General features: G+C 42.3%; 1 protein-coding gene across 10 annotated transcripts in view; it reads right to left on the bottom strand.

Annotated features, from left to right (window-relative positions):
- Positions 1–26859, bottom strand: part of nek1 (NIMA-related kinase 1) — a 168244-nt gene that overhangs the window by 136055 nt on the left and 5330 nt on the right. For 8 of the 10 annotated variants that reach the window (XR_005942807.1, XM_041186071.1, XM_041186074.1 and 5 more), the window contains exons 4-10: positions 25892–25989; positions 14311–14394; positions 11898–11965; positions 7950–8036; positions 7755–7809; positions 6514–6606; positions 3084–3284 (exon numbers count right to left, since the gene is read on the bottom strand). Coding sequence is in view for 9 of the 10 variants with exons in the window: in XM_041186071.1 (XP_041042005.1) it covers positions 3084–3284; positions 6514–6606; positions 7755–7809; positions 7950–8036; positions 11898–11965; positions 14311–14394; positions 25892–25989 (686 nt within the window). In the remaining variant the exon portion in view is untranslated. The remainder of the gene's footprint in view (positions 1–3083; positions 3285–6513; positions 6607–7754; positions 7810–7949; positions 8037–11897; positions 11966–14310; positions 14395–25891; positions 25990–26859) is intronic. The other 2 variants (XM_041186077.1, XM_041186080.1) reach the window with 1 other exon arrangement.

Below are 26859 nucleotides of genomic sequence, written 5' to 3'. Positions count from 1 at the left end.
AGCGTCCCGGTATTCACTACACTCGGAGGCATTGAATTCCAGATTCACGACCCTATGAGAAAAGTAATTCCTCCTCATTTCCGATTTAAATCTACCACCCCTTAGCCTAAAACGATGTATGGTCTCTCATTCTAGAATGCCCCACAAGGGGAAACATCCGCTCCACGTCTACTTTGTCTATCCAAAGCATTAGCATCTTATATACCTCAATTAGATCTCCCCTCATACTTCTAAACTCTAGTGAGTACAGGCCAAAACTGCTCAATCTCTCCTCATGAGACAAGCCCCGCATCTCTGGAATCAACCTAGTGAACCTCCTCTGAACCGTTTCCAATGCAACTACATCCTTCCTCAAGTAAGGGGACCAAAACTGTGCACAGTACTCCAGGTGCAGTCTCACCAATGCCTTGTACAGTTGCAACACTTCCCTATTTTTATATTCTATTCCTTTAGCAATAAATGTCAAAATTCCATTTGACTTCCTTATTACTGGCAATGGTTTCATGGTCATCAGACTTTTAATTCTAGATTTTTTTTATTGAATTCAAATTTCATCATCTGGCATGGTGGAATTCGAACCCAAAGCATTACCCTAGGTCTCTGGATTACTTGTCCAGTGACAATACCACTATGCCACCACCTCCCCCAGGTGGATGATCCATCTCAGCCTCCTCCTAATGTTCTAGCATCACAGATGCCTGTCATCACCCAATTCACTTCACTCCACATGATAAATCAAGGAAAAGGCTGAAGACACTGGATATTTCAAAGGCTATGGGTCTTAAAGATATTCCCAGCAATAGTACTGAAGACATGCTCCAGATCTAGCTAGGCCCCTAGCCAAGCAGTTGGAGTACAGCTACAAACACTGGCATCTACCTGGCAATGTGGAATATTGCCCAGGTTACATCCCACCCACAAAAAACAAGACAAATCCAACCTAGCCAATTACAACCCCATCAATCTACTCTCGGTCATGACCAAAATGGTGGAAGGTATCAACAATGCTATCAAGCGGCACTTGGAGATTATGGCTATCCTCTGCACTATCCACTACCCGGCCGATCTTTGTGTCATCTGCAAATTTCTCAATCGTGCCCTCCACGTTCACGTCCAAATCGTTAATATATAACACAAACAGCAAGGGTCCCAACACCGAGCCCTGAGGAACACCACTTGAGACAACTTTCCATTCACAAGGGCATCCATTGACCATTACCCTTTGTTTCCTGTTACAAAGCCAACTTTTTATCCAGTTTGCCACATTACCCTGAATCTCATGGGGTTTTACTTTCCTGACCAATCTGCCATGTGGGATCTTGTCAAATGCCTTGCTAAAATCCATGTAAACAACCTTCATTAACCCTTTTGGTCACTTCCTCAAAGAATTCAATCAAATTTGAAGATCCTCTAACCTTCCTTTAACAAATCCATGCTGACCATCCCTGACTAGTCCATGCCTTTCCACATGACAGTTAATCCCATCTCTCAGGATTGGTTCTACTAATTTGCTCACCACTGATTTAAGACTAACTTGCCTATAATTGTTTGGCATTTCCTTTGATCCCTTGTAAAACAATGGAACTAAGTTTGCATTTCTCCAGTCCTCTGGTCCCTCCCATGTATCTAGTGAAGATTGGAAAATCATCCTCAGAGCATCTGCTATCTCCTCCCTGACTTCCTTCAGCAGCCTTGGAAACAATCCATCTGGCCCTGGTGACTTATCAACTTTCAAGGATTTCAACCCTTGGAGTACTTCCTCTCTCTTTATGACTTACCCGTCCAATATCTCACAGTGTTCCTCCTGGACTACTATATCTACATCCTCCCTTTCCTTTGTAAACACGGAGACAAAATATTCATTCAAAACCCTTCCCACAGCCTCTGCATCTACACACAAGTTTCCATCTTCATCTCTACAACTTAACTAGCCTTTTAGCAATAATGTATTGGTAAAACATCTTTGGGTTATCTTTAACTTTACTTGCTAATCTTTTTTCATGCCCTCTCTTTGATTTCCTTATTTCCTTTTTTACTTTGTCCCTGCACTTCCTATATTCGTCTAGGCTATCTACAGCGCTTAGTTCTTTGTGCCTATCGTACACTTTTTTTTGTTTGATCTTCCGCTGTATTTCTCTAGACAACCAGGGAGGTCGAGATTTGGCAGTACCATTCTTATTTTTGTAGGGGACATGTCTACTTTGTACAATTAGGATCTCACTTTTTAGAGCTTCCCACTGGTTTTCCACTGTTTTATCCTCCAACAGTGCTGTCCAGTCCACCTCAGCCAAGTCCCTTCTCATTTCTGCAAAAATTGTCTTCCCCCAGTTCAAGACTTTTACTCCTGCCTTATATCTATCCTTATCCATGGTAATTCTAAATCTAACTGAATTGTGATCAGTAGTTAGGTTAGATTTAACCTGTATTTTTTGTGACTATGATGTAGCTGGTCCATCTCTGACATAGTACAGTTACAGTGCTGCCATCACCTGACAAAGAGCTTGACCTGTGGACCTTGCGGCTCAGTATCTTATCTTCTGTAATAACGTTCCTGTGAAACACCTTGGGATGTTTTGCTATATAAATGTTGTTAACAAGTGGCTGTTATTGCAAGGATGGCTTTTTGAAGTGTGATTTGAGCACAGGAACAAAAATTTATATACTGGATATGCAACCTGGAAGCCTGGGCAATTACATAAAATTACAATTCCATGATCACTCCAGTCCTTATAAAGTACAAACTAAGGCACAAAACTGCATGACAACATCACCCAACCATGAAAGAACCAAAACAAAACGGGGGAAGCAACGTCATGGAAATTCCACACACAAGCTGTTCCAAATTACCATCTACTGTTAAGGGAAACATTCTAAAGATACAGTAACATAAAATGCCTCCAAGGCATGATCACAAACTGCATGTTAAATTTTCCCCACACACAATGGATATCAATCTGTAAGATATGTCATTTATAATTTAATATGGCTCTATATCAAAACCAAGCTTTATAAAACTAGGCCTTAACTGGAGATTATTTTTAAAAAATAAAAAAAAAAAATTGGCAAAACAACATGCTACTCACTTCAGCTGAAAGCAACTTTTCAATTCTTCTGGCTAGAAATGGCTTCTGCAGTAGAGAGCTGACTGAAGGTCTATCCCTCGGATTTCTTTTAAACAACTGCGACATTAAGTTGCGTAGATCGTAAGTATAATGAACAGATACAGGTGGGTAAGATCCACGGATGATCTTTAGCACTAAATTTTTCATGTTGCCAGCTTCAAACTGCATCAAAAGAAGAGTGGTGAATAAGTGAATCATCACTTACCAAGAAAGTGTTTCCATTTACGCTAGCCTAATTTCATCTGCATTAAGTAACAGAAAGAAAATCTCAATAAACAAAAATAAAAAAAGTGGTACTGTTTACAAAACCCACTCAAAGCAGTTTAAATAGACCAATGTAAAACAAGCATGCAATAAATGCCAAGAAAACAAGAGACATTAAACAAAAACTGGAAAAAAATCTCAGCAGGTCTGACAGCACCGGTGGAGAGAAAGACAGAGGTAATGTTTCGAGTCCGTATGACTCTTCTTCAGAGCTGAAAGGAGGTAGAAATGCCGTGAACTATATACTGTTTGAGGGGAGTGGAATAGGTGAAGCTGGATAGAAGGTGAAGCTGGAGGCAAAGGAGAGATTGAGAAATGTGTCATAAACAAAAGGTCAAAGAGTTGTTAATAGTGATGGTGCTGGCTAAAGGAGGTGCTAATGGTGACATTAAGAGTAGAAAGCAAAATGTGATAATGGCAGGACCAGGGTAAGCGCTCTGGAAAGTGACAGATGGCACTAGTGGGGGTGGGGTGACAGGAAAAACGATCAAAAAGGTTGTCTCAATTCAGCCGTCTCAATTTCTCTGCTCCTCTCACCTGCTCTAAACCGTCTCCTTCTGAACTCGGCACACTCCATTCTCTCAGGTCCAAACCTGACTTTGTTCTCAAACCTGCTGCATGTTGTTGTCCGGCGTACTGACCTCTACCTCACAGAGGCTCAGCGCCAACTCTCAGATGCTTCCTCCTATCTCCTGGACCATGACCCTATCACTGAACATCAACCCATTGTGTCCAGGACTATCACTGACCTCATCTCCTCCGCAGATCTTCCCTCCACAGCTTCCAACCTCAGTCTCCCAACCTCAGACAGTCCACTACTACCTCTTCCCCAAAATTTACAAACAGGACTGTGCCAGTAGACCAATTACGTCAGCCTGTTCCTGCCCCACGGAACTAATTTCTTCCTATCTTGACTCTGTTATCTCTCCCCTTGTCCAGTCTCTTCCCACCTACACCCACGATTCCTCTGATGCCCTACATCATATCAACAATTTCCAGTTCCCTGGCCTCCTCTTCATCATGGACGTCCAATCACTCTACACCTCTATCCCCCACCAGGATGATCTGAGGACTCTCCGCTTCTTCCTTGAACTGAAGCCCGAACAATCCCCATCCACCATCACTTTCCCCCATCTGGCTGAACTTGTTATTTCACTGAACAATTTCTCCTTGTCTCACTTCCTCCAAATAAAAGGTGTGGCTATAGGTACCCGCATGGGTCCCAGTTATGCTTGTCTCTTTATAGGGTTTGTGGAACATTCATGGTTCCAATCCCACTCAGGTACCCTCCCACAAATCTTCTCTCAGTGCATCGATGACTGTTTCGGTGCTACTTCATGCTCTCGTCTGGACCTGGAAAAATTTATCAATTTTGCTTCCAATTCCCCTCCATCATTTTCACATGGTCCATCTCCGACACTTCCCTTCCTTGACCTCCCTGTCTCAATTTCTGGTGATAAGAGTGTCCACCAATATTCATTACAAGAGCCCACTGACTCCCACGGCTACCTCGATTACAGCTCCTCACACCCTGCTTCTTTTGCCTTCATTGCATCTGTTCCGATGATGCCACTTTCCAAAACAGTGCTTCTGAGATGTCTTCCTTCTTCCTTAACCGAGGTTTTCCACCCACGGTGGTTGACAGGGCACTCAACCGTATCCAGCCCATCCCTGTGCATCCGCCCTCACACCTTGCTCTCCTTCCCAGAACCATGATAGGGTCCCCTTGTCCTCATTTATCACCCTACCAGCCTCCGCGTTCAAAGGAACATCCTCCGCCATTTCCGCCAACTCCAGCATGATACCACCACCAAATACATCTTCCCTTCACCTCCCCTGGTGGCTTTCCGGAGGGATCGTTCCCTCCAGGACACCCTGGTTCACTCCTCCATCACCCCCTACACCTCAAGCCCCTCCCACGGCACCTCCCCATGCAACCGCAGAAGGTGCAACACCTGCCCCTTTACTTCCCACCTCCTCACTGTCCAAGGGTCCAAACACTCCTTTCCACTTCACTTGCACTTCCCTCAATTTAGTCTACTGCATTCGCCACTCCCAATGCGGTCTCCTCTACACTGGAGAGACCAAACGCAGACTGAGTGACCGCTTTGCGGAACACCTTCGGTCTGTCCGCAAGCATGACCCAGACCTCCCTGTTGCTTGCCATTTCAACACCCTACTCTCATGCCCACATGTCCATCCTTGGCCTGCTGCAATGTTCCAGTGAAGCTCAACGCAAACTGGAGGAACAGCACCTCATCTTCCGACTAGGCACTTTACAGCCTGCCAGACTTAATATTGAATTCAACAACTTCAGATCATGAACTGTCTCCTCCATTCCCACCCCCTTTTTCTAATTATTTATATATTCTTTAAATATATTTTTCTTTTCCCACCTATTTCCATTATTTTTAAATGTATTCCCATCCACTGTTTCATCTCTACCTTTTAGCCTATTTCGATCCCTTCCCCCCACCCCACTTCCACCAGGGCTATCTGTCACTTGCTCGTCCTGATTTCTACCCTTAATGTCACCATTAACACATTCCTCAACTAATATCACCACCGTCAACACCCCTTTGTCCTTTTGTCTATGACATCTTTGGCAATCTCTCCTTTGCTTCCACCTATCACTGGCCCTCTATCCAGCTCTACCTGCCCCACCCCCCTCAACCAGTTTATATTTAACCTCATTTTTATTTTTCCTCAGTTCTGATGAAGAGTCATACGGACTAGAAATGTTAACTGTATTCCTCTCTGCAGATGCTGTCAGACCTGCTGAGTTTTTCCAACTATTTTTATTTTTGTTCCAGATTTCCAGCATCCGCAGTATTTTGCTTTTATCATGAATTTAACATGGCTACTAAATAAAAGGGAGACATTTCTTTCCTAGGGGGTTGTTGAAGCATGAAATGTTTTGCCAGACCAGTAGTTGAAAGTCGTATATCATTGGATCTTTTAAAGGTAAAAGTGGATTAATATTTGAAGTAGAAGAATATATATAGCTAAGGGGATAAAACAGGGCAGTGGCACCAAGTCCATGACACCAAGATGGCTCAGCTGTACAGGGCAGCATGAAGACGACTGGATGAACAATAGTGATGGGAGATTCAATAGGGGAACAAACAGGCATTTCTGCAGTGGCAAACGTGAATCCAAAATGGTGTGTTGCCTCCCTGGTACGAGGGTCAAGAATGTCACTGGGCAGCTGCAGAGCACCCTGAGGGGAGAAGGTGAACAGCCATCAGTCACAGTCCACATTGGTACAAACAACATAGGTAGACAGATGGATGTGGTCCTGCAGTCAGAATTTATGGAGCTAGGTAGGAAATGAGCAAGCAGGACCTCAAAAGTAGTGCCTCTGGGTTACTCCCAGTACCACACCATAGAAATAAAAGGATAAAGCAGATGAATGCGTGACTGGAAAAATGGTGCAGGAGGAAAGATTTTACCTTCCTGGGACATTGGGACCAGCTCAGGGGGAAATAAAACCTGTACAGACTGGATGCATTGCACCTAAACAGAGTCAGAACTAATTTCCTAGTGGGACTATTTGCTAGTGCTATTTGGGAGGGTTTCAGCTAACTTAGCAGGGGTGTGGGAACTAAGAGGCAATAATAGACAGAATACTGGGAGAGAAAGATAGCACTAGAGTAGCAAATATTACGTTATTAGATAGGTTCAGAGGAAGGGGGAAAGTAATAAAGTCTAAATTACAGCTACTGTGCACGTATGTGAAAGGGCAAGTGTGGTAAATAAGACTGGTGAGTTGTAGGCTCATAGCCATGTGGAAATACGATTTTGCAACTATAACGGAGATCTGTCTCAAAGAAGAGTGGGACTGGCATTAAATATTCCTGGATACAAGATGTTCAGGAAAGAAAGGAAAGGGAGAGGGGTTGCAGTATCGACACCTTTTCCTCTTACATGATAACACACCTTAGCTTTAACATTCGGGAGTAGTCTTTTCAAGGTGACACTTCCCACATGAATCAACTCTGTAGCCACTCTGGCAGTTTAACCAAAATAATGAGGTTAGTGCTGCTGACCTGCACTCACTCAGAACAAAATTGACAAGAGTCAACACATTTCAGTTACAAACAAAAATCAAAGAATCAGAGCAGAATTTCATCCTTCATTCTCAATATGAGTTGGGGATTCAAATCTCAGTACCCAATCTTGTAATACCCAGTCTATAGTCACAGGGCCTTCAAAATATGAAGTATTCTGAACAGTGTCAGCAAAGCAAAAACTACCACCTCAAAACTAAATGTGGTTGGAAAATATTATAATAATATAGAGTTAAATACAAAAAAAAGCAAAAATAAATTTCAGAGCATTGATTAAAATGAAAAGAAAAATACTTACTGCATGTTTGAGGGTGCACATCTCATACAGGACACAGCCCAAAGCCCAAATATCACTAAAAAAATGAATTACAAAGCAGTCAATAATAATCCATCTCCAGTAAAATGCATGTAGAGAGTGGATGCCTTATGGTTTACAGTTTACATTACCCTATTCCCTAGTAAATGACAAAGATGATTAAAGATCCAGGGGTACCTTTTGTTGTTGTATGGCTTATTTTCACATATTTCTGGAGACAGGTAGTATGGTGTACCTATGCAGGTCCGTGCCAGCTCTACAGTACTGTAAGAAAACAAAAACAAACACACAATCATGAGTTTAATATGTCTACATATTATTTCAAAAGCATTAACCCATTTAAAAATAAACATATTAACAATTTCATACCAGGTCATGTGCTTACAGATTTGTGGTTGAATTAAATTCTGCTGCGAATGATGCCCACAGCGCCTCACGGAAGCACAGTTGAGCTGTTAGATCTGTTCTGAATCTATCCCATTTAATCAGGGTAGTACATGGATAGTATCCTCATGTGTCGAGACAAAGTCCAGTCTTTATTGTATAGAGCTGTATTCAACCACAATCTGTAACCTCATGGTCGAGCTCATCCTTCACTCTGCCATTACCAATAAGCTAAGGGATCAATCCTGGTTCAACGAGGAATGCAAGAAAGCATGCCAGGAGCAAGTGCCCGGCATACCTAAAAATAAGGTACCAACTTGGTGAGGCTAAAGCCCAGGACTACATGGATGCTAAAATAGTTGAAGCAGCAGGACAGATAGAGAGAGCTAAATTATCCCACACCCAATTGATCAGATCAAAGCTCTGCAGTCTTGCCACATCCAGTCATGAATGGTGGTGGACAATTAAAACAACAGGGAGGAGGTGGCTCCACAAATATCACCATCCTCAAAAATGGGGGAGCCCAGCTGGACTGTACAAAAGACAAGGCTGAAGCATTTGCAACCACTTTCAGCCAGAAATGTCAAGTGGATGATCCATCTTGGCCCCGAACCTCCCAAATATTACGGATACCAGTCTTCAGCCAATTTGATTCACTCCACATGATATCAAGAAATGGCTGAAGGCCCTGCATACAACAAAGGCTAAGGACCCTGACAATAGTACTGACAACTTGTGCTCCAGCCAAACCCAGCTAGTCAACATGTTCCAGTCCAGCCAAAACACTGGCATCCATCCGAGAATGTGTGCCCAGGTATGTCCTGTACACAAAAAGCAGCACAAATCCAAAGTGGCCAATTACCGCTCCGTCAGTCTACTCTTGATCATCAGCAAAGCGATGGATGGTGTTGTCAAGAGAGCCTTCGAGCAGCACTTACGAAGCAATAATCTGCTCACTGGTGCTCAGATGGGCTCTGTCAGGGCCACTCCGCTCCTGACCTTATTGTCTAAAAACTGGACAGAAAAGCTGAAATCAAGAGGCAAGACGAGAGTGGCTGCCCTTGATATTAAGGCAGAATTTGACTGAGTGTGAAATCGGGGAAAACTCTCCACTAGTTGTAGTCATGCAAACAACCAAGGAAGATGGTTGCGATTGTGGGAAGTCAATCATCTCAGCCCCAGGATATTATCATGGAGTACCTCAGGTTAGTGTCCTAGGTCCAACCACTTTTAATGGCTTAAATAATGACTTTTTCTCTATGGAGGGTGGAAGTGGGGATGCCCGCTGAGTTCAGTACCATGCATGACTCCTCAGATACTGAAGCAGTTCCTGTCCATCTGCAGCAAGACCTGGACAATATTCAGGTTTGGGCTGATAAGTGGCATTCACACAACACAAGTGAAAGGCAATGGCCATCTCCAACAAGGGAGAATCCAATTATCTTCCCTTGACATTCAACAGCATTATCATCACTGAATTCCAAGCATCAACATCCCAGGGATTACTACTGACCAGAAACCAAACTGGACAAAGCATATAAATAGCATGGCTACAAGAGCAGGTCAGAGGCTGGGAATCCTGCAGCAAATAACTCATCTTCTGACTCCCCAAAGCCTGCCCACCATCTACAAGGCACAAGCCAGGAATGGTGATGGAATACTCTCCACTTGCCTGGATTGTGCAGTTCCCATAACACTCAAGAAGCTCAGCAGCATCCAGGGCAAAGTAGTGTGCTTGCTTGGCACCCCATCCACCACCTTAAACATTCACTACCGACACAAAGGTCACAGCATTGTTTACCATCCACAAGATGCACTGCAGCAACTCAGCAAGACTCCTTCGATAACACACCCCAAACCTGCAATCTCTACCATCAAGGGTAGTAAATGCATGGGAACAGCACTATGGGAACAAGCAACACACCGCCCTGACTTAGAAACATCGCCAATCCTTCACTGTCACTGGGTCAAAAACCAGCCTTCATAAAAATGTAGGTATACCTATACTAGGTTAACTGCAGCAATTCAAGGCAGCAGCTCACCACCACCTTAAGGGCAATTGCGGATAGGCAACAAATGCGGCCTTTCCAGCAATGCTGACGTCCCATGAAAGAGCAAAGCAAAAATTACCATAGCAGACAAAGCATTTTCATCGAAAATATTAATGTGATAATTTCATACTGCACAGTTTCACTAGAAAATGCTATTAATTGATATGTCAACCTTTAGCTCACCACCAAACAATAAGTAGCAAATGATGCTAAACACAGTTACTCATCCATCATTTTTGTGGCTTCCACCACATACTTATTTTCATTCAACAAGTGGACTTTTCTGCGTAATGTTTCTCCTTATCTCACAAAGCCTCTTCTGCCAGACAAAGCATTCCTTAAACACAGAGATAAAAACAAAAAAACTGCGGATGCTGGAAATCCAAAACAAAAACAAAAACAGAATTACCTGAAAAAACTCAGCAGGTCTGGCAGCATCGGCGGAGAAGAAAAGAGTTGACGTTTCGAGTCCTCATGATCCTTCGACAGAACTTGAGTTTCTTGGACTCGAACTCAAGTTCTGTCGAAGGGTCATGAGGACTCGAAACGTCAACTCTTTTCTTCTCCGCCGATGCTGCCAGACCTGCTGAGTTTTTCCAGGTAATTCTGTTTTTGTTTTTGTAAAGCATTCCTTAAAATGCTTCTGCCATCAAAATTAAATTGCACTAAGATGAAGCCTGGACATTGTTTAGGGCAAGATAAAGGAATAAGACAAGTCATAAATTTAACTGTGAGAAGTCAATTTGCAACAGATAGCTTCTTGGGAAGGATAATAAACCTTTGGAATATCTACCTGGCAGAGTCAAAGACAATAGGGGCATTCAAAACTCTGAGAATCATCAGTTAGGAAAGTTGGACGAGCCATCCACCTGCCCTTGTCCTGCACTTATTTATTTTCAAATCACACATTTAAAGATGTAATCTAAAATCTATTTTGACAATGAACTTTTCCCAACTTGGCATTCAATTTGCAACAATAGCACTGCCCATACACTGACTCTCAAATGCTGCACCATTAGACGTACCAACCTTTGGACAAAGACATTAAACCCTTTCCTGTCTAAAAGGTTCATTTAGACTCTGCACCATTCCAAAAAGAATAAGCCGCTCTCTTTCTCACCATCATTCCTCCTTCAACCAAAAATCACAGTAACTGGAACAGGCATACTATTCACTCAATTCAACTTTCCAGATTAACAGCACTGTCAGTATCCCCAAACTACATGGGCTGCAGTGGTTCAAGAAGGCAGCTCACCACCACCTTCTCAAAAGCAGCTAGGGATGGGCAATAAATGCTGTCCCAGCCTGTGAAGCCCATATCCCATGAATGAATATATTAAAAAAAATTTATGATGCACAAAATGGCTGCCACATTTGCCCACATAAATGATTCCGATATCAACCAAGATGGCAATAGTCACTGCACTTTAATTGTTAACTCATAGTTAAGTGAAATATTTTCACCAAGTGCCTTATTACATGTTTCAGAATCATTTCAAAGTAAATTATTACAAATTTAAAATGTACTAGCAAATGTTTGCACAATTCAAGTTATTTAAACCAAAAATTGCTTTCTTCACCTTTTTTTGAATATAGGAAATAGCAATTTGGTACTCACTAAAAAAGAACTAAAGATCAAAAGAGACAATGCACGTGAATTGAATTTCTGTTCAAGCAGTTTGAACTCTACCTGTTTAGTACTCTAGCTATTCCAAAATCTCCCAGTTGAACTGTTCCATCTTTGGTTAGAAAGATATTCTGGATTCGAAAAGGAAAAAGTGTTAGAGCTGCAACTATTACTTAAAGCATGCATGAGTTAGTGTTTTACTAATTTTTGGGGTAGGAAGGTGCACAAAATTAGAATTATTTTCATAAGAGACGGGTACAGTTTAATAGTTATTGAATTTACACCTTCCTTGTCAAAGCTCTAAATGTCATGCACTCCCTCCTTCCTACCACTCTAATCAGGACTCACCATGCACTTTCTTACTTTAACACTTTTGCACTTAAATAATGAACAGGAAGCATTTTTGACACTGCAGCCTGGGTGGTAACTTGCCAATGAATCATCTGCCCTTTATAGAACCAGCTGGATTTTCATTTCAGCAAGTTCAATGGAACTGAAATCGGGCAGATTCTACAACAGGTGGCTGACTTTGTGTTACCTCACCTGACCACCACACAATGAGCAGCAAAAGTTAAACATTAACGCCATGGTTTTAGGAGATCAACAGCCAGGACAAAAAAAATTTTAGACAATGACAAAAAATACCAAAACCACAGCCGTGTTAAATAAACTTAGTCAGATACAAAGCCCATTATAGAGACTTGGAGCAATAGTATTTGTGAATATTTTATGAAAGGTTTTGTGGTTTTGGCAATCTTTAGGACTTAATGCTTCCTAGCTACTGGCACAAATGCTTCATGGAGATAGAGTAGGATATCCTTCTGAAGATGGGGAAGAGCAAAAAAAACATTATAAACACTATAGCCAATAACTGTACACTTATATTGTGACCCCGACCCCCACCACACTCTAGACCTACCTGCCATCATCCTGAAGTCTCTCTCTATCATCTTTGACCTGCCCTTAGTATCTTTCAATCTTCCCTCCCTCAAGCCGAACCTGCCCTCCTTGACTGTTGACCCACCATGTGTAATAGGGCTATCCCCCTTGAACACATAGGACCAGAACGCAAACGACGGATCCCGCCCTATAGGCTACAACATGGCTCTGTTCGGACACCTGCTGCACCACCAACCTCCAAACATGCCAGCGTCTTGCTTTGCTCTGTTTGAGGCTCCGAACACCATGACCCTCTCACTAGTCCTCCACCTCAACCCCGTCGCTGATGGGCCATTCAGCTTCTCCTGCTCCCTCCTGTGCCCAAGTTACACAAAGGCAAGAACTCACCTCAGCTTCAAAGATTGAACAAACTCACTCGGCGTACACCACCTTTAAGCCATAGGAGACACAGGTTTCCTGTGCACCGCTAACTTAATCTTGAAGGTAGGACTTTAAAAGGGAAACTTTTTTTTCAAATTTATGAGTATTCATCACTTGCAATCATATGGAAAATAGGATCCTGCCACTGGCCAGCCTGATGCTTTGCTGCTGAAGCACCAACTTAACTTCAAAAACTTAACCCAGCGTGGGAAAATCGCAATTTGGGCTCCCGCTGAATTAAGTCCCACTTCCCATCTCTTTTTCCATTCCCATATGCCCCATTAAATTCTATCCTAGGACTGGAATACATAATCTATTCTCATACTTGTGTGCAGTATTGAGGAAGCATCAGAGGTGACACTGCTCAGATGAGATGCTTAACCAGCCTGTTTAGGTGAACCTAAAAGATCCTGTGGTACTATTCAAGGTATGCTTGCTCACATTTATCACGAACAAATTACCCGGACACTTATGTCATTGCCGTTTGTGAGAGTGTGTTTTGTGCAAATTCACTGTTGTGACTCCCTATACTGCAAAAGACAGTACACTTCAAAAGTGCTTAATTGGCTGTAAAACACTTTGAGATGACCCGAGATCACAAAAGTCATTGTATAAACGCAAATTCTCTTTCTTTCCAGTGCATCATCTTCATCATGGCACTGTTTTTATTTCAATTTTGTGCTTGAGCGTAAAATTAGCAAGGAGGCTCACATTTAAAAGGAAGAGAACAGGAGAATACCAAATTCCAAAGTCAAGGCACAGAAGTCAACCAAATCAAGAAACTAGTAGAGGCCAGGAATACTGGAGTTCAAACAAACCTCTTCTGAATGGGAGCAAAGCTCAGTTAAGGACTCTGTATAGGACAGACAATGTTGTACAATGCCCAAGTATAAATTCACATAACTTCAAAAGGGATTTTTCTTTTTATAAAAATAAAAAAATTAAATAGCTTAATTAATGGTTTTAATCCAATGACATTGAACCTTGACATGCTTGCAACAGCTTCCTAGGCTAATGCAGCAGCAGACACAGTTGCAATTTCTTTCTCCCTCCCAGTACACTCAAAAATACACAATCTATTCAGAGTTATGGCATTGCAAGTCATCTATCGCATTTCTGAAAATATTTCTTTAATTCAATGAATATATAAGCTTACCTGTGACTTTATATCCCTGTGGAGAATCTTTCTATCATGGACATGTTTCAGGGCTAAGCAGATTTGCACAAACCAATCCAGGATCTATCAACAAAGGATTATAAAGCAATGTTATTACCCAAGTAAAATCTGAGCCAAACACAAAAGATCACATATTCTCAGTCAAAAGATTATAACAATAAACAGACCTATTGTTTATTTATACATTGTTACAGAACTTACTTCAAGAGTGACAGTATGATTCACCCCTACTCCTAACAGTTACAATAAAAGTCTTGCAAAATGCCATTAGTGAGAGTCTCTTAAGTTTATTTTAAGCACAAAATTGCAGAAAGAACACACATTTCATTAAGATCCTCCAATAAAAAGGATGTATGTTTAAATTTGACTGGGTTACACTTGAGGGTCCCGGAGGTTCTTAGCCGTACCTTTTCCAAAACTTCACTAATTCCCCCACCCCACAGTGATCTCCATAAAAGAATATAGGGATACAAAAAAAGTTATTGATAGGTTAAAATGAATGGGCATAACAGTGAAAAATATATTTCAAGCTAGGCAAACGTGAGGTCCGCCACCTTGGGTGTAAAAAGGGTACTTTCTACATGGTGAAAAGCTAGAAACAATGGAGACTCAGAGTCCAGGTGCACAGCCTGTTATAATGTCATAAACAGGTATAGTAAATAATCAAAAATACTAATGGAATGTTGCTCTTTATAATAGGACTAGGATAGAATGGGGTGCAGGTCATGCATCAATTATACATAACCCTGGTCAGACCACACAGAGTACAGTGAGCAGTTCTGGGAACCACACCTTCAGAAATGTATATTAGACTGGGAGGGAGTGCAGTGTAGATTTACCAGAATAATACCTGGACTCCAAGGTTATAATGCATAAGTTGACCTCTGAAGCCTCGAAAAATTCTTCCAAAAATTAGCCAAGTATAAAATGTGAACCACTGGTGTTAGGTGGTCACCATTTTGAAATGTGAAAAAAAACATAATAAAAGCAATTAAAATTAGAACTCAACGACATGTTTTATTGAATGAATAACTTCTACAAGGATACCTTTAACCACAATCAAAACGTTTTGAAAAATTTCAACTTTATCATCATTGGCATCCGTTGCAGTGTTCAACAAATTCATCGAGCCCCTTTGGCATCATCGCAAGAATCCCAATCTGGATGAGATTTGACACTTTCACTTTCAGAATCATCCCTCCACAATAAATCATCTTCCTCACCTTCCATTGTTTGAATAGTCTGCATTTTTTTTTAAGGATCTGATGGCAGTTTGTGCATTAATAGCATCTCAATTTGGTGACAAAACCACACAAAACATCAAGGAGGCATCATGCAGATTTTCTCTTGTTGCGAAGGTTTTTTTCACCATCAACTATCTACCTATTCCATTCCATTAGACCTCCTGGTGTAACTGCAATTTGGGTGTTGTTTCTTCACAGGTGATCTGACCACATTCCACACTAATAAGCAACGTTCTTTACGTAGGCAACGGAGACATCTATTCCATTATCGATCCACAACTTCATTTCATCCTCACACATCCGATTGTTGTAATGGACATGCACAATAGCTCCTGCAGGGAACTTGATTTCCAGCATGGTTTTATGTTTGAAATGATCATAAGCTTTAATTTTGTTCTGTCAGACATGCAGGCTAGTACCAACATGAATCTGGTCTTCATGATCTGTTGTTTTCAGTCGAACTGTGGAATGGAAAGGTTCAAAAACAGTTCAGTTGCTGTGGCATATCGAAATTCATGGGCATTTCATCCATGTTGCCAATGTGATACAATGGGTGCTCGTGCTTTTGCCGCTGTCTGTTAATGAATCACTGGAAACTGGTAATTTTGGCAGAGGTCTTTTGGTGGTCTCTGAGCAATCTTGGTCTTCTTCCGCAACACGAGACATTTTTGTTCCATAAATAGGTTGTGCCAACTAGTTGTTGCTCTGAAATCTTGGCTGAACTAGGGACTTGATTTGGCCCATTGAAGTGCATATATACACACTGCATTTCTGGTGATGCTGTAACCATTCTGACAATTTGCGAGGACCAATTCTGATAAATGGTTCTCAAGCTCAGTCCGGTGGCTGGTTCTCATGATGTACTTGGTCATCTTCTTCAGGGCAGATTCCTCCTCCTTCCATTCTCGCACCAGTTTTCCACTAACATGGAAGTCTCTCACTGCAGCAGTTATCTGACAAGTTAGTGAACGTTGCAACTTTTAGAATGAACTACGAAGCTGGTTTCAAGCTTTCACTGGAGAAGGCCTACTTATGTTTGTATTTCACCATGCTCTGTGTGGGCATGTCTTAAATCCCCATTTAATCCTCTTGGCAGCATGGTCTGTTTTGCCTGCTTCATCCCATGCGCCAACTTATAAAGTGAGTAAAACATGCATTTCAGAGGTGAAAAGCTGAAGCTGAGTCCTAATGCAAATGTAGCATTTCTTGGCAGAAAAGCTGGGTGGAGGTGTTGGGGAAGATAAAAAATGACTTCTATGCCACATATAGGCCTAAACATGATTCTTGGGGTCCTCTTACGCACCAGGTCATTTATTTATACATTGCTATGATAAATTATGAGGACAGATTACACAAAGTAGGGTTGCAGTCCCTGGAATTTAGACAGTTAAAGGATGATTTGATTGAAATTTTCAAAGTATTAAGTGGAGCAGATAGGGTAGGAGCGTAGGAGTAGGAGTACTCCATTCGGCCCTTAAGCCTGCTCCACAAATTAACAAGATCATGGCTGATCATCGACCTTAATACCATCTTTCCGCACTATCCAGAGAGGAGAGGCCAGTGAGAGCGGCATAAAAGGGTGCAAGAAACACAGAGGCCGAGAGCAGAGGGGAGAGGCACACCCTCAGGACCTTCAGGCGGTGGGGTTCGAAGTGGTGTCACGAATCAAGAAGTGGCGCAACGCAAGGTCAGGTGAGTACTTCTATTTTTTCTACTAATTAAACTGCTGCAATCCATTAGCTTCAACAAAATAAGGTGAGAACTTTAGACTGTAGTGGGAATGTTTGGAGTAGAATAAGGCCCCTAGGTTAATTAGCATTCTTTAAAGGGAGTAACTAACGAGCTTAACCTAAAGGGAGGTCATGGCAGCAGAGCTCACACCTATGTTATGCTCCTCCTGCAGTATGTGGGAAGTCAGAGGCGCTTCCAATGTCCCTGGCGACCATGTGTGCAGGAATTATGTCCAGCTGCAGCTACTGACTAACCACATTTCGGAACTGGAGCTGCGGGTGGGTTCACTGTGGAGTATCCGCAATACTGAGATTATCATGGATAGCACGTTCAATGAGATGGTCATACCGCAGGAAAAGACTGAACTGGCAGAATGGGGAAGGATGACCACCAGGCAGAGTAGAGGAAGGCAGGTAGCACAGGAATCCCCTGTGGCCATCCCCCTCTCTAACAGATATACCATTTTGAATACTGTTGGGGGAGATGACTTCTCAGGGAAAAGCAGCAGGATCCAAGTCCACGGCACCAGGGGTGGCTCTGCTGCACAAGAGGGGAGGAAGAAGAGTGGCAGGGCTATAGTGATAGGGGATTCAATAGCAAGGGGAACAAACAGGCATTTCTGCAGCCGCAAGAGACTCCAGGATGGTATGTTGCCTCCCTGGTGCCAGGGTCAAGGATGTCTCGGAGAGGCTGCAGGGAATTCTGGAGGGGGAAGGTGAACAGCCAGCGGTCATGGTCCCAACGACAGAGGTAAAAAAAAGGGAGTTAGGGCGCAAATTAAAAAGTGGGACCTCAAAGGTAGTAATCTCAGGATTACAACCAGTGCCACATGCTAGCGAGAGTAAAAATAACAGGATATATCAGATGAATACATGATTGAAGAAATGGTTTGGGGAAGGGAAGGATTCAGATTCCTGGGACTTTGCGACTGGTTCTGGGGAAGTTGGGGCCAGTACAAACAGGACAGGCTGCATCTGGTCGGCAGGGAGGTGAGGTGTTTGCTAATGCTGTCAGGGAGGGTTTAAAAACTAGAATGGCAGGGGGACAGAGGCGAGGAAAATAAGGATGGAGACGAAAGACAGAAAAATAAAGTGCAAAAGTGGAAGGCAGAAAAAAAACAAGGGCGAGAAACAAATGGGATCATAGTGCAAAATAAAGCTAAGGTGACTAACAAGGTTAAAAAGACAAATCTAAAGGCATTGTATCTTAATGCGCAGAGCATCTGCATTAAAGATAGATGAAATAACAGTGCAAATAGATATAAAAAGTTATGACATAGTTGCAATTATGGCGACATGGCTGCAGGATGACCAAGGATGGGAACTGAACATCCAGTGGTATTCAATATTTAGGAAGGACAGAAAGAGGGAAAGGACGTGGGGTATTATTGTTAGTAAAGGAGGAAAATCAATGCAATAGTGAGGAAGGATATTGGTTCAGAAAATCATGATGTAGAGTCTATTTGGGTGGAGATAAGAAACACCAAGGGGTGGAAAACATTGGTGGGGGTTATCTACAGGCCCACAAACAGTAATGGAAAGTATTAAGCAAGAAATTATTAAGTATTAAGCATGCAATAAGGGTACAACCGTAATCATGAGTGACTTTAATCTACACATAGATTGGACAAACCAAACTAGCAATAATACTATGGAGGAGGATTTCCTGGAGTGTGTACATGATGGTTTTTTAGACCAATACGTTGACGATCCAACTAGAGAGGAGGCTATCCTCGACTGGGTATTGTGCAATGAGAAAGGATTAAATAACAATCTTGTTGTCCCGTGGGGAAGAGTGACCATAAAATGCTAGAATTGTTTATTAGGATGGAGAGTGAAGAAGTTGAATCCAAAACTAGGGTCCTGAATCTAAATAGAGGGAACGACGAGGGTATGAGGCATGAATTGGCAAATGATGAATTGGGGAACCTTACTAAAAGGGTTGACGGTAGATAGGCAATGGCTAATATTTAAGGAACGTTTGTATGAATTACAACAATTATTCATTCCTGTCTGGTGCAAAAATAAAACAGGAAAGGTGGTTCAACCATGGCTTACAAAAGAAATTAGCTATAATATTAGATCCAAAGAGGAGACAAAATTGCCAGAAAAAGCAGCAAGCCTGAGGATTGGGGGCAGTTTAGAATTCAGCAAAAGTGGACAAAAAGATTGATCAAGGAGGGAAAAATGGAGCAGGAGAGTAAACTTGCAAGGAACATTAAAAACTGACTGTAAAAGCTTCTATAAATAAGTGAAGAGAAAAAGATTAGCAAAGACAAATATAGGTCCCTTACAGTCAGAAACAGGGGAAATTATAATGGGGTACCAAGAAATGGTAGAAGAATTGAACACGCATTTTGGTCTGTCTTCACAAAAGAGGACAAATAATTTCCCAGAAACGTTACGGAACCGAGGCTCTAGTAAGAGGGAGAAATTGAAGAAAATCAGTATTAGTAAAAAAAATGGTGCTAGAGAAATTAATGGGGTTAAAGGCTGAAAAATCCCCAGGTCCTGATAATCTACAATCCAGAGTACTAAAGGAAGTGGCCCTGGAAATATTGGATGCATTGGTGGTCATCTTCCAAAATTCTAAAGAGTCTGGAGTAGTTCCTACAACTGGAGGGTGGCAAATGTAACCTTATTATTTTAGAAAAGGAGGGAGAGAAAAAACAGAATTACAGGCCAGTTAGCCTAACATCAGTAGTGGGTAAAATGCTAAAGGTTTTTATAATAAGAGATGGTAACAGAACACTTGGAAAGCATTAACTGAATGAGACAAAGTCAGCATGGGTTTATGAGAGGGAGATCATGCTTAACTAATCTACTGAAGTTTTTTGAGAATGTATCTAGTAGAATAGATAAGGGAGAACCAGTGGATGTGGTGTATTTAGATTTCAAGAAGGCTTTTGATAAGGTCCCATGTAAGAGGCTAGTGGGCAAAATTAAAGCACATGGGATCGGGGGCAATATACTGGCATGGATTGAGAAATCGTTGACAGACCTGGAGCAGAGTGTGGGAATAAATGGGTCTTTTTCCCAGCGGCAGGCGGTGACTAGTGGTATACCGAAGGGATCAGTGCTTGGGCCCCAGCTATTCACGAAATATATAAATGGCTTGGATGAGGAAACTAAATGCAATATTTCCAAGTTTGCTGATGACATAAAACTGGGCAGGGCAGAGAGTTGTGAGGAGAATGCAAGAAGGCTTCAGGGTGATTTAGACAAGTGGGCAAACACATGGCAGATGCAGTATAACGTGGATAAATGTGAAGTTTATGCTCCGGTGTGAAAAATAGAAAGGTAGATTATTATGTAAATGGTGATATATTGGAAAATGTGGATGTACAGAGGGATCTGGGTGTTCTTGTACACCAGTCAATGAAAGCAAACAGGCAGGTGCAGCAAGCAATTAGGAAGGCAAATGGTATGTTGGCCTTCATTGCAAGAGGATTTGAGTTCATAAATAGAGATGTCTTACTGCAGTTATACAGGGCCTTGGTGAGACCACACCTGGAGTATTGTGTGCAGATTTGGTCTCTCTACCTAAGAAAGGGTATACTTGCCATAGAGTGAGTGCAGCGAAGGTTCACTAGGCTGTTACCAGGGATGGCAGGACTGTCGTATGAGGAGAGATTGGTTCGACTGGGCCTGTATTTACTAGAGTTTAGAAGAATGAGAGGGGATCTGATTGAAACGTATAAAATTCTAACAGGGCTAAACAGACTAGGTGCAGGGAGGATGTTTCCCCTGGTTGAGGAGTCCAGAACCAGGGGCCACAGACTCAAGATATGGGGCAGGCCATTTAGGAATGAGATGAGGAAAAATGTCTTCGCTCAGAGGCTGGTGAACCTGTGGAATTCTCTGCCACAGAAGGCTATTGAGTATATTCAAGAAAGAAATTGATAAATTTTTAGATATTAGGGGCATCAAGGGGTATGGAGAGAAAGCGGGAATATGGTGTTGAGATAGAGGATCAGCCATGATCATACTGAATGGCAGAGCAGGCTCAAAGGGCTGAATGGCCTACTCTTGCTCCTTGTTTCTATGTTTCTATCCCCATAGATTTCTAGATTCCAGGGCTATCAGCCTCTGCTGTGAAAATACTCAATGATTGAGCTTCCACAGCCTCTGGAGCAGAGAATTCCAAAGATTCACCACCCTCAGTGAAGAAATCCTCCTCATCTCAGTCCTAAATGGCTTACTCCAAGAGTCCCGCAGTTCTGGACACCCCACTCAGTCAGGGGAAACAACCTTCCTGCAGCCACCCTATCTAGCCTTGTAGGAACTTTGTACAGTTCAAATGAGGTCACCTCTCATTCTTCTAAACGCAAGAGAATAAAGTCCCAGTCTTCTCAATTCAGCGAGTAACTCACCTCCTGATTCCCCAAAGCCTGTCCACCTTCTTCAAGGCACAAGTCAAGAGTACGATAGAATGCTCTCCACTTGCCTGGATGAATGCAGCACCAACAACATTCCTAAGAAGCTCGACACCATCCAGGACAAAGCAGCTGGCTTGTTTAGCACCCCATCCACAAACATACATTCACTCCCTCCACCACCGACACACAGTGGCAGCAGAGTGCACCATCTACAAGATGCACTGCAGCAAATCGCCATAGCTCCTTAGACAGCACCTTCCAAACCACAACCTCTACCATCTAGTAGGACAAGGGTAGCAGACAGATGGGAACACAACAACCTGGAAGTTCCCCTCTAAGCCACTCACCATCCTGACTTGAAAATATACTGCTGTTCCTTTGCTGTCGCTGGGTCGAAATCCTGGAGCTCCCTCCCTAACAGCACTGTGAGCATACCTACACCACATGGACTGCAGCGGCTCAAGAAGGCAACTCACCATCACCTTCCCAAGGGAAGTTAGGGATGGGCAATAAATGCTGGCCTAGCCAGCCACGCCCACATCCCATGAACATACCAAAAAAATGAACTAGGAACAGAAGTTGGCCATTCAGCCCCTCTAGCCTGCTCTGCCATTCAATAAGATTGGCTGAACTGTTTGTGTTTTGAATTCCACATTCCAGTCTATCCCAATAACCTTTGATTTCTTTGCCAAAAAAAATCTATTGACCTGCAACTTAAAAATATTCAATGGTCCCACCTTCAAAGGCAGAATGTTCCAAAGTGGCACAATCCTCAGGGAAAAATAAAAATCCTTATCTCTGTCCGAAAAGGGCAACCCCTAGTTTTAAAACAGTGTCCCCTAGTTCTGGACTCACCCCAAGAGGAAACATCCTTTCCACATCCACCCCATCAATACCATTCAGGATCTTATATACTTCAATTAAGTCACCCCTCAATCTTCTAAACTCGTGGAAACAAGCCCAGTATTTCCAATGTATCCTCATAAGTCAAGGAGCTCCTTCCAGATATTAATCTAGTACACCTTATATAAACGACATAGATGACTATGTGGGGGGTAGGATTAGTAAGTTTGCGGATGACACAAAGATTAGCTGGGTGGTTAACAGTGAGATTGAGCATCTTGGGCGACAGGAAGATATAGATGGGATGGTCAAGTGGGCATTTAAGTGGCAGATGGAATTTAACCCTGAAAAGTGTGAGGTGATACACTTTGGAAGAAGTAATTTGACAAGGAGGTATTCAATGTACAGCATGGCACTAGGAAGTTCTGAGGAGCAAAGGGACCTTGGCGTATGTGTCCATAGATCTCTGAAGGCGGAGGGGCATGTTAGTGGGGTGGTGAAAAAGGCATATGGGACACTTGTCTTTATCAATCGAGGCATAGATTACAAAAGTAGGGAGGTCATGTTGAAGTTGTATGGAACCTTGGTGAGGCCACAGCTGGAGTACTGTGTGCAGTTCTGGTCGCTACATTATAGGAAGGATGTAATTGCACTGGAGGGGGTGCAGAGGAGATTGACCAGCATGTTGCCTGGGATGAAACATTTAAGTTATGAAGAGAGGTTGGATAGACTTGGGTTGTTTTTGTTGGAGCAGAGAAGACTGAGGAGCGATCTGATCAAGGTGTACAAGATTATGAGGGGCATGGACAGGATGGATAGGGAGCAGCTGTTCCCCTTAGTTGAAGGGTCAGTCACAAGAGGGCATAAGTTCAAGGTGAGGGGCAGGAGGTTTAGGGGGGATGTAAGGAAGAACTTTTTACCCAGAGGGTGGTGACGGTCTGGAATGCACTGCCTGGGAGGGTGCTGGAGGCAGGTTGCCTCACATCCTTTAAAAAGTACCTGGATGAGCACTTGGCACGTCATAACATTCAAGGCTATAGACCAAGTGTTGGTAAATGGGATTAGGTAGGTAGGTCAGGTGTTTCTCACGTGTCAGTGCAGACCCGATGGGCCGAAGGGCCTCTTCTGCACTGAGATTCTGTGATTCTGCGTGATTCTCTGAACTGCTTCCAACGCATTTACATCCTTCCTTAAATAAGGAGAGAAAAACCACACAAAGTATTCGAAGGTCAGTCTCACCAATGCCCTGTATAACTGAAGCATGACATCCTTACTTTTATAAAAACAGAATTACCTGGAAAAACTCAGCAGGTCTGGCAGCATCGGCGGAGAAGAAAAGAGTTGACGTTTATCTCTGTTTTTATCCTTAGTTTTATGTTCAATTTCGCTCATAATAAAGGATAGCCTTCCATTAGCCTTCTTAATGACTTGCAAACATTTTGTGACTCCTGCATTAGAACACCTAGATTCTTCTGCACTTCATAATTCTGCAGCCATTCTCCATTTAAGTAATACTCTGCATTTTTATTCTTCCTGCCAAAGTGAACAACTACACATTTTCCCCACATTATACTCCATCTACCAGATTTTTTGCCCACTCAACCCATCTATATCCATCAGCAACCTCCTTATGTCTTCTTCACAATATACTTTCCTACCTATCTTTGTGTCATCTGCAAATGTAGCTACCATACCTTCACTCCTCTCACCTAAGTCATGGATGTAAATTGTAAAAAGTTGAGGCCCCAGCACAGATCCTTGCAGGACTCCACTCGTCACATCCTGCCAATCAGACAAAGACCCATTTATGCATTCTCTTGTTTTCTGACAGCAAATCTTCTATCCACACTAATATGTTATCCACTACACCATGAGCTTTTATTTTCCACAATAACCTCCATGTGGCACCTTAACAAATGCCTTCTGAAAATCCAAGTGCAGGACAGCTTTCATAGCTTGATACAGCAAAGGAGGCCATTCAGCCCATTGTGCCGATGTCAGCTCTTTGAAAGAGCTATCCAGTTAATACCACTCCCCTGCTCTCTGCCAAGTTGTGAGTCAAACAGTTTCTGGGATCAAACTGTACAAAGTCAGGGGCGGGAGAAAAAAAACACATTTCACCTGGTCTTGTCTTCTGACAATGCTCACTGCATAACAGCCATATCTATTCTACTGGAAGGAAGCTTACTGTCCACTAGGTTTGGTCCTTGTGCCAAAGGAATTTTTTAAAACTTTATTTGTTCACAGCATGTGGGCGTCGCTGGCTAGGCCAGCATTTATTACCCATCCCTAATTGCCCTTGAGAAGGTGGTGGTGAGCTGCCTTCTTGAACTGCTGCAGTCCATGTGGTCTAGGTACACGCACAGTGCTGTCAGAGAGGGAGTTCCAGGATTTTCCCAATGACAGTGAAGGAATGGCGACAACTTTCCAAGTCAGGATGGTGTGTGGTTTGGAATACTATCGGAGCAATATTTCTTCTCAATTAGTTTTCCTATTGCTCACTCTCAGTCCATTAGCAGCCTATCATTCCAGGTTTTCTTTAATTTTCCACCCCCACTGTCATCTGTTCCACCTCTTTTCATTTGGGAATAGTCGTGGAAGTGACAAATCTAAATCTACTCATTCTACATTTGAAGGTAAAGAAATGAATGACAATAACTCTCAGCTTGGTACAAACTTAATACAGAAAGACAGAAGTGAGATTCAGCTCATTCTGAAATAAATTGCATGAATGAGAAGGAGGCAGTTATGCAACTTTGTTACCATATGAGAGGTAGCTTAACAAATTACTGCTGATATCTGAGTATTGTCACTTGAATCTCAGCAAAGTGTAACAGTGGGAATGTGGAACTCTCATTTTATCAACACTTCAACAGAGATCATCATAAAATTAAACATCCTTTTGTGCTGCCAAATATGGGGCAAGCCTGGAGATGACATTTTGAGTACAAAATATTAGGACGTGATCCATCTCTGTCACTGGAAGGGGTAGCAGTGGTGCAATCTGAGGTGATGACTAAAAATTTTGCAAAACATTTAAGCAGAAACGTCGAAGCAAAATGCTGCAAATGCTCTGAAGAAGAGTCATAAGGACTCCAAACATTAACTCAGTTTCCCTCTCTTCACAGATGCCGCCAGACCTGCTGAATTTTTTTCAGCATTTTCTGTGTTTGGCTCAAGTGAAAATTTCTTCTTATGATGTATTGGTAGCAATGGGCTAAATATGCCACGTGACAGCAGAGATGAACAGATGGAAAGACAGAATCAGGCAAATTCCCCAACAGTGCAGCTAGGCTAAAAAAAAATTTCACAATTGCCACATCAACACAACTATATATTATTTGAAAAAACAAGTAGTTTTTACCTGATCCTCGGGAAATAAAATTCCTTTCTGTGCATTAATCCGTTTGAAAAGATCGCCACCTTCACAGTAATCCATGACTATGTAAAGGCAGCCACTTTCTGTTAAAATAAATACATTTGAAACTTCTCAAGACTTGAATATTAAAGCAGCCAGTATATAAGGCATCCATTTACACATTTTGCTTTATTACATGAGCAATGCAAAAAGAACTGATAATACCTGATTTAATCAAGATTCTCTTAATTTTAATTTGCATGAATATACTGTAAGTAATGGTGTGATGCTGAATGCGCACATACACAGACACCCATTTTTTCTGCTTCCAATGAAAGGATTACTATGCAAACCTCTTCTTAGAACCAGAGGCTAAATTCCTGTTTCTTTTTGCATTTGTTCTCAGGGCGTAGACAATGCCAGCAAGACCACATTAAACGCCCACACCTAGTTGCTCTGAAAATGCAGTGATGGGCCTTCTCTGCTTGAACTGTGGCAGCCCTTGTGACAATGGTACATAGCCATATTATGAAGCAAAGCTACCCAAATCTAGAAACAGATGCTTTAAAAGTTAGGGTAGGGAGAGGTAACCCATTCCCAGTGGTATCATAGCCATTCACATTGTGTCAGCTGAAGCCATTGGATGGATTGTTAACCTCAACATAGAATTGTAACCGCATCCCCAGTCGTACAAAAAATAAGTACTGCCCACTCCCACGATCATGGGCTTCACAAACATAAAGCAAAACTCAACTTGTGCCATAAATCCATTTGCTTTCAAATTGAATATTCAAACAGGTACTTTGTCCAATGGCCTTTTTTTAAATTCTGCATGGAAACAGTCATCAAATTTTGACAAACACAAATACAACAATTACTCCACAAGCAGAAACTTTTTTCAGAACCTGGTGTAAAAATAAGAACCTTCATGCAGGCTTTTGCGTCCCATTTCATGCAGGGTGTTGTAAAGAATT

Source organism: Carcharodon carcharias, chromosome 4 (assembly GCF_017639515.1).
Source record: "Carcharodon carcharias isolate sCarCar2 chromosome 4, sCarCar2.pri, whole genome shotgun sequence".
Lineage (NCBI taxonomy): Eukaryota > Metazoa > Chordata > Chondrichthyes > Lamniformes > Lamnidae > Carcharodon > Carcharodon carcharias.
This window is presented reverse-complemented; position numbering and strand designations above follow the sequence as displayed.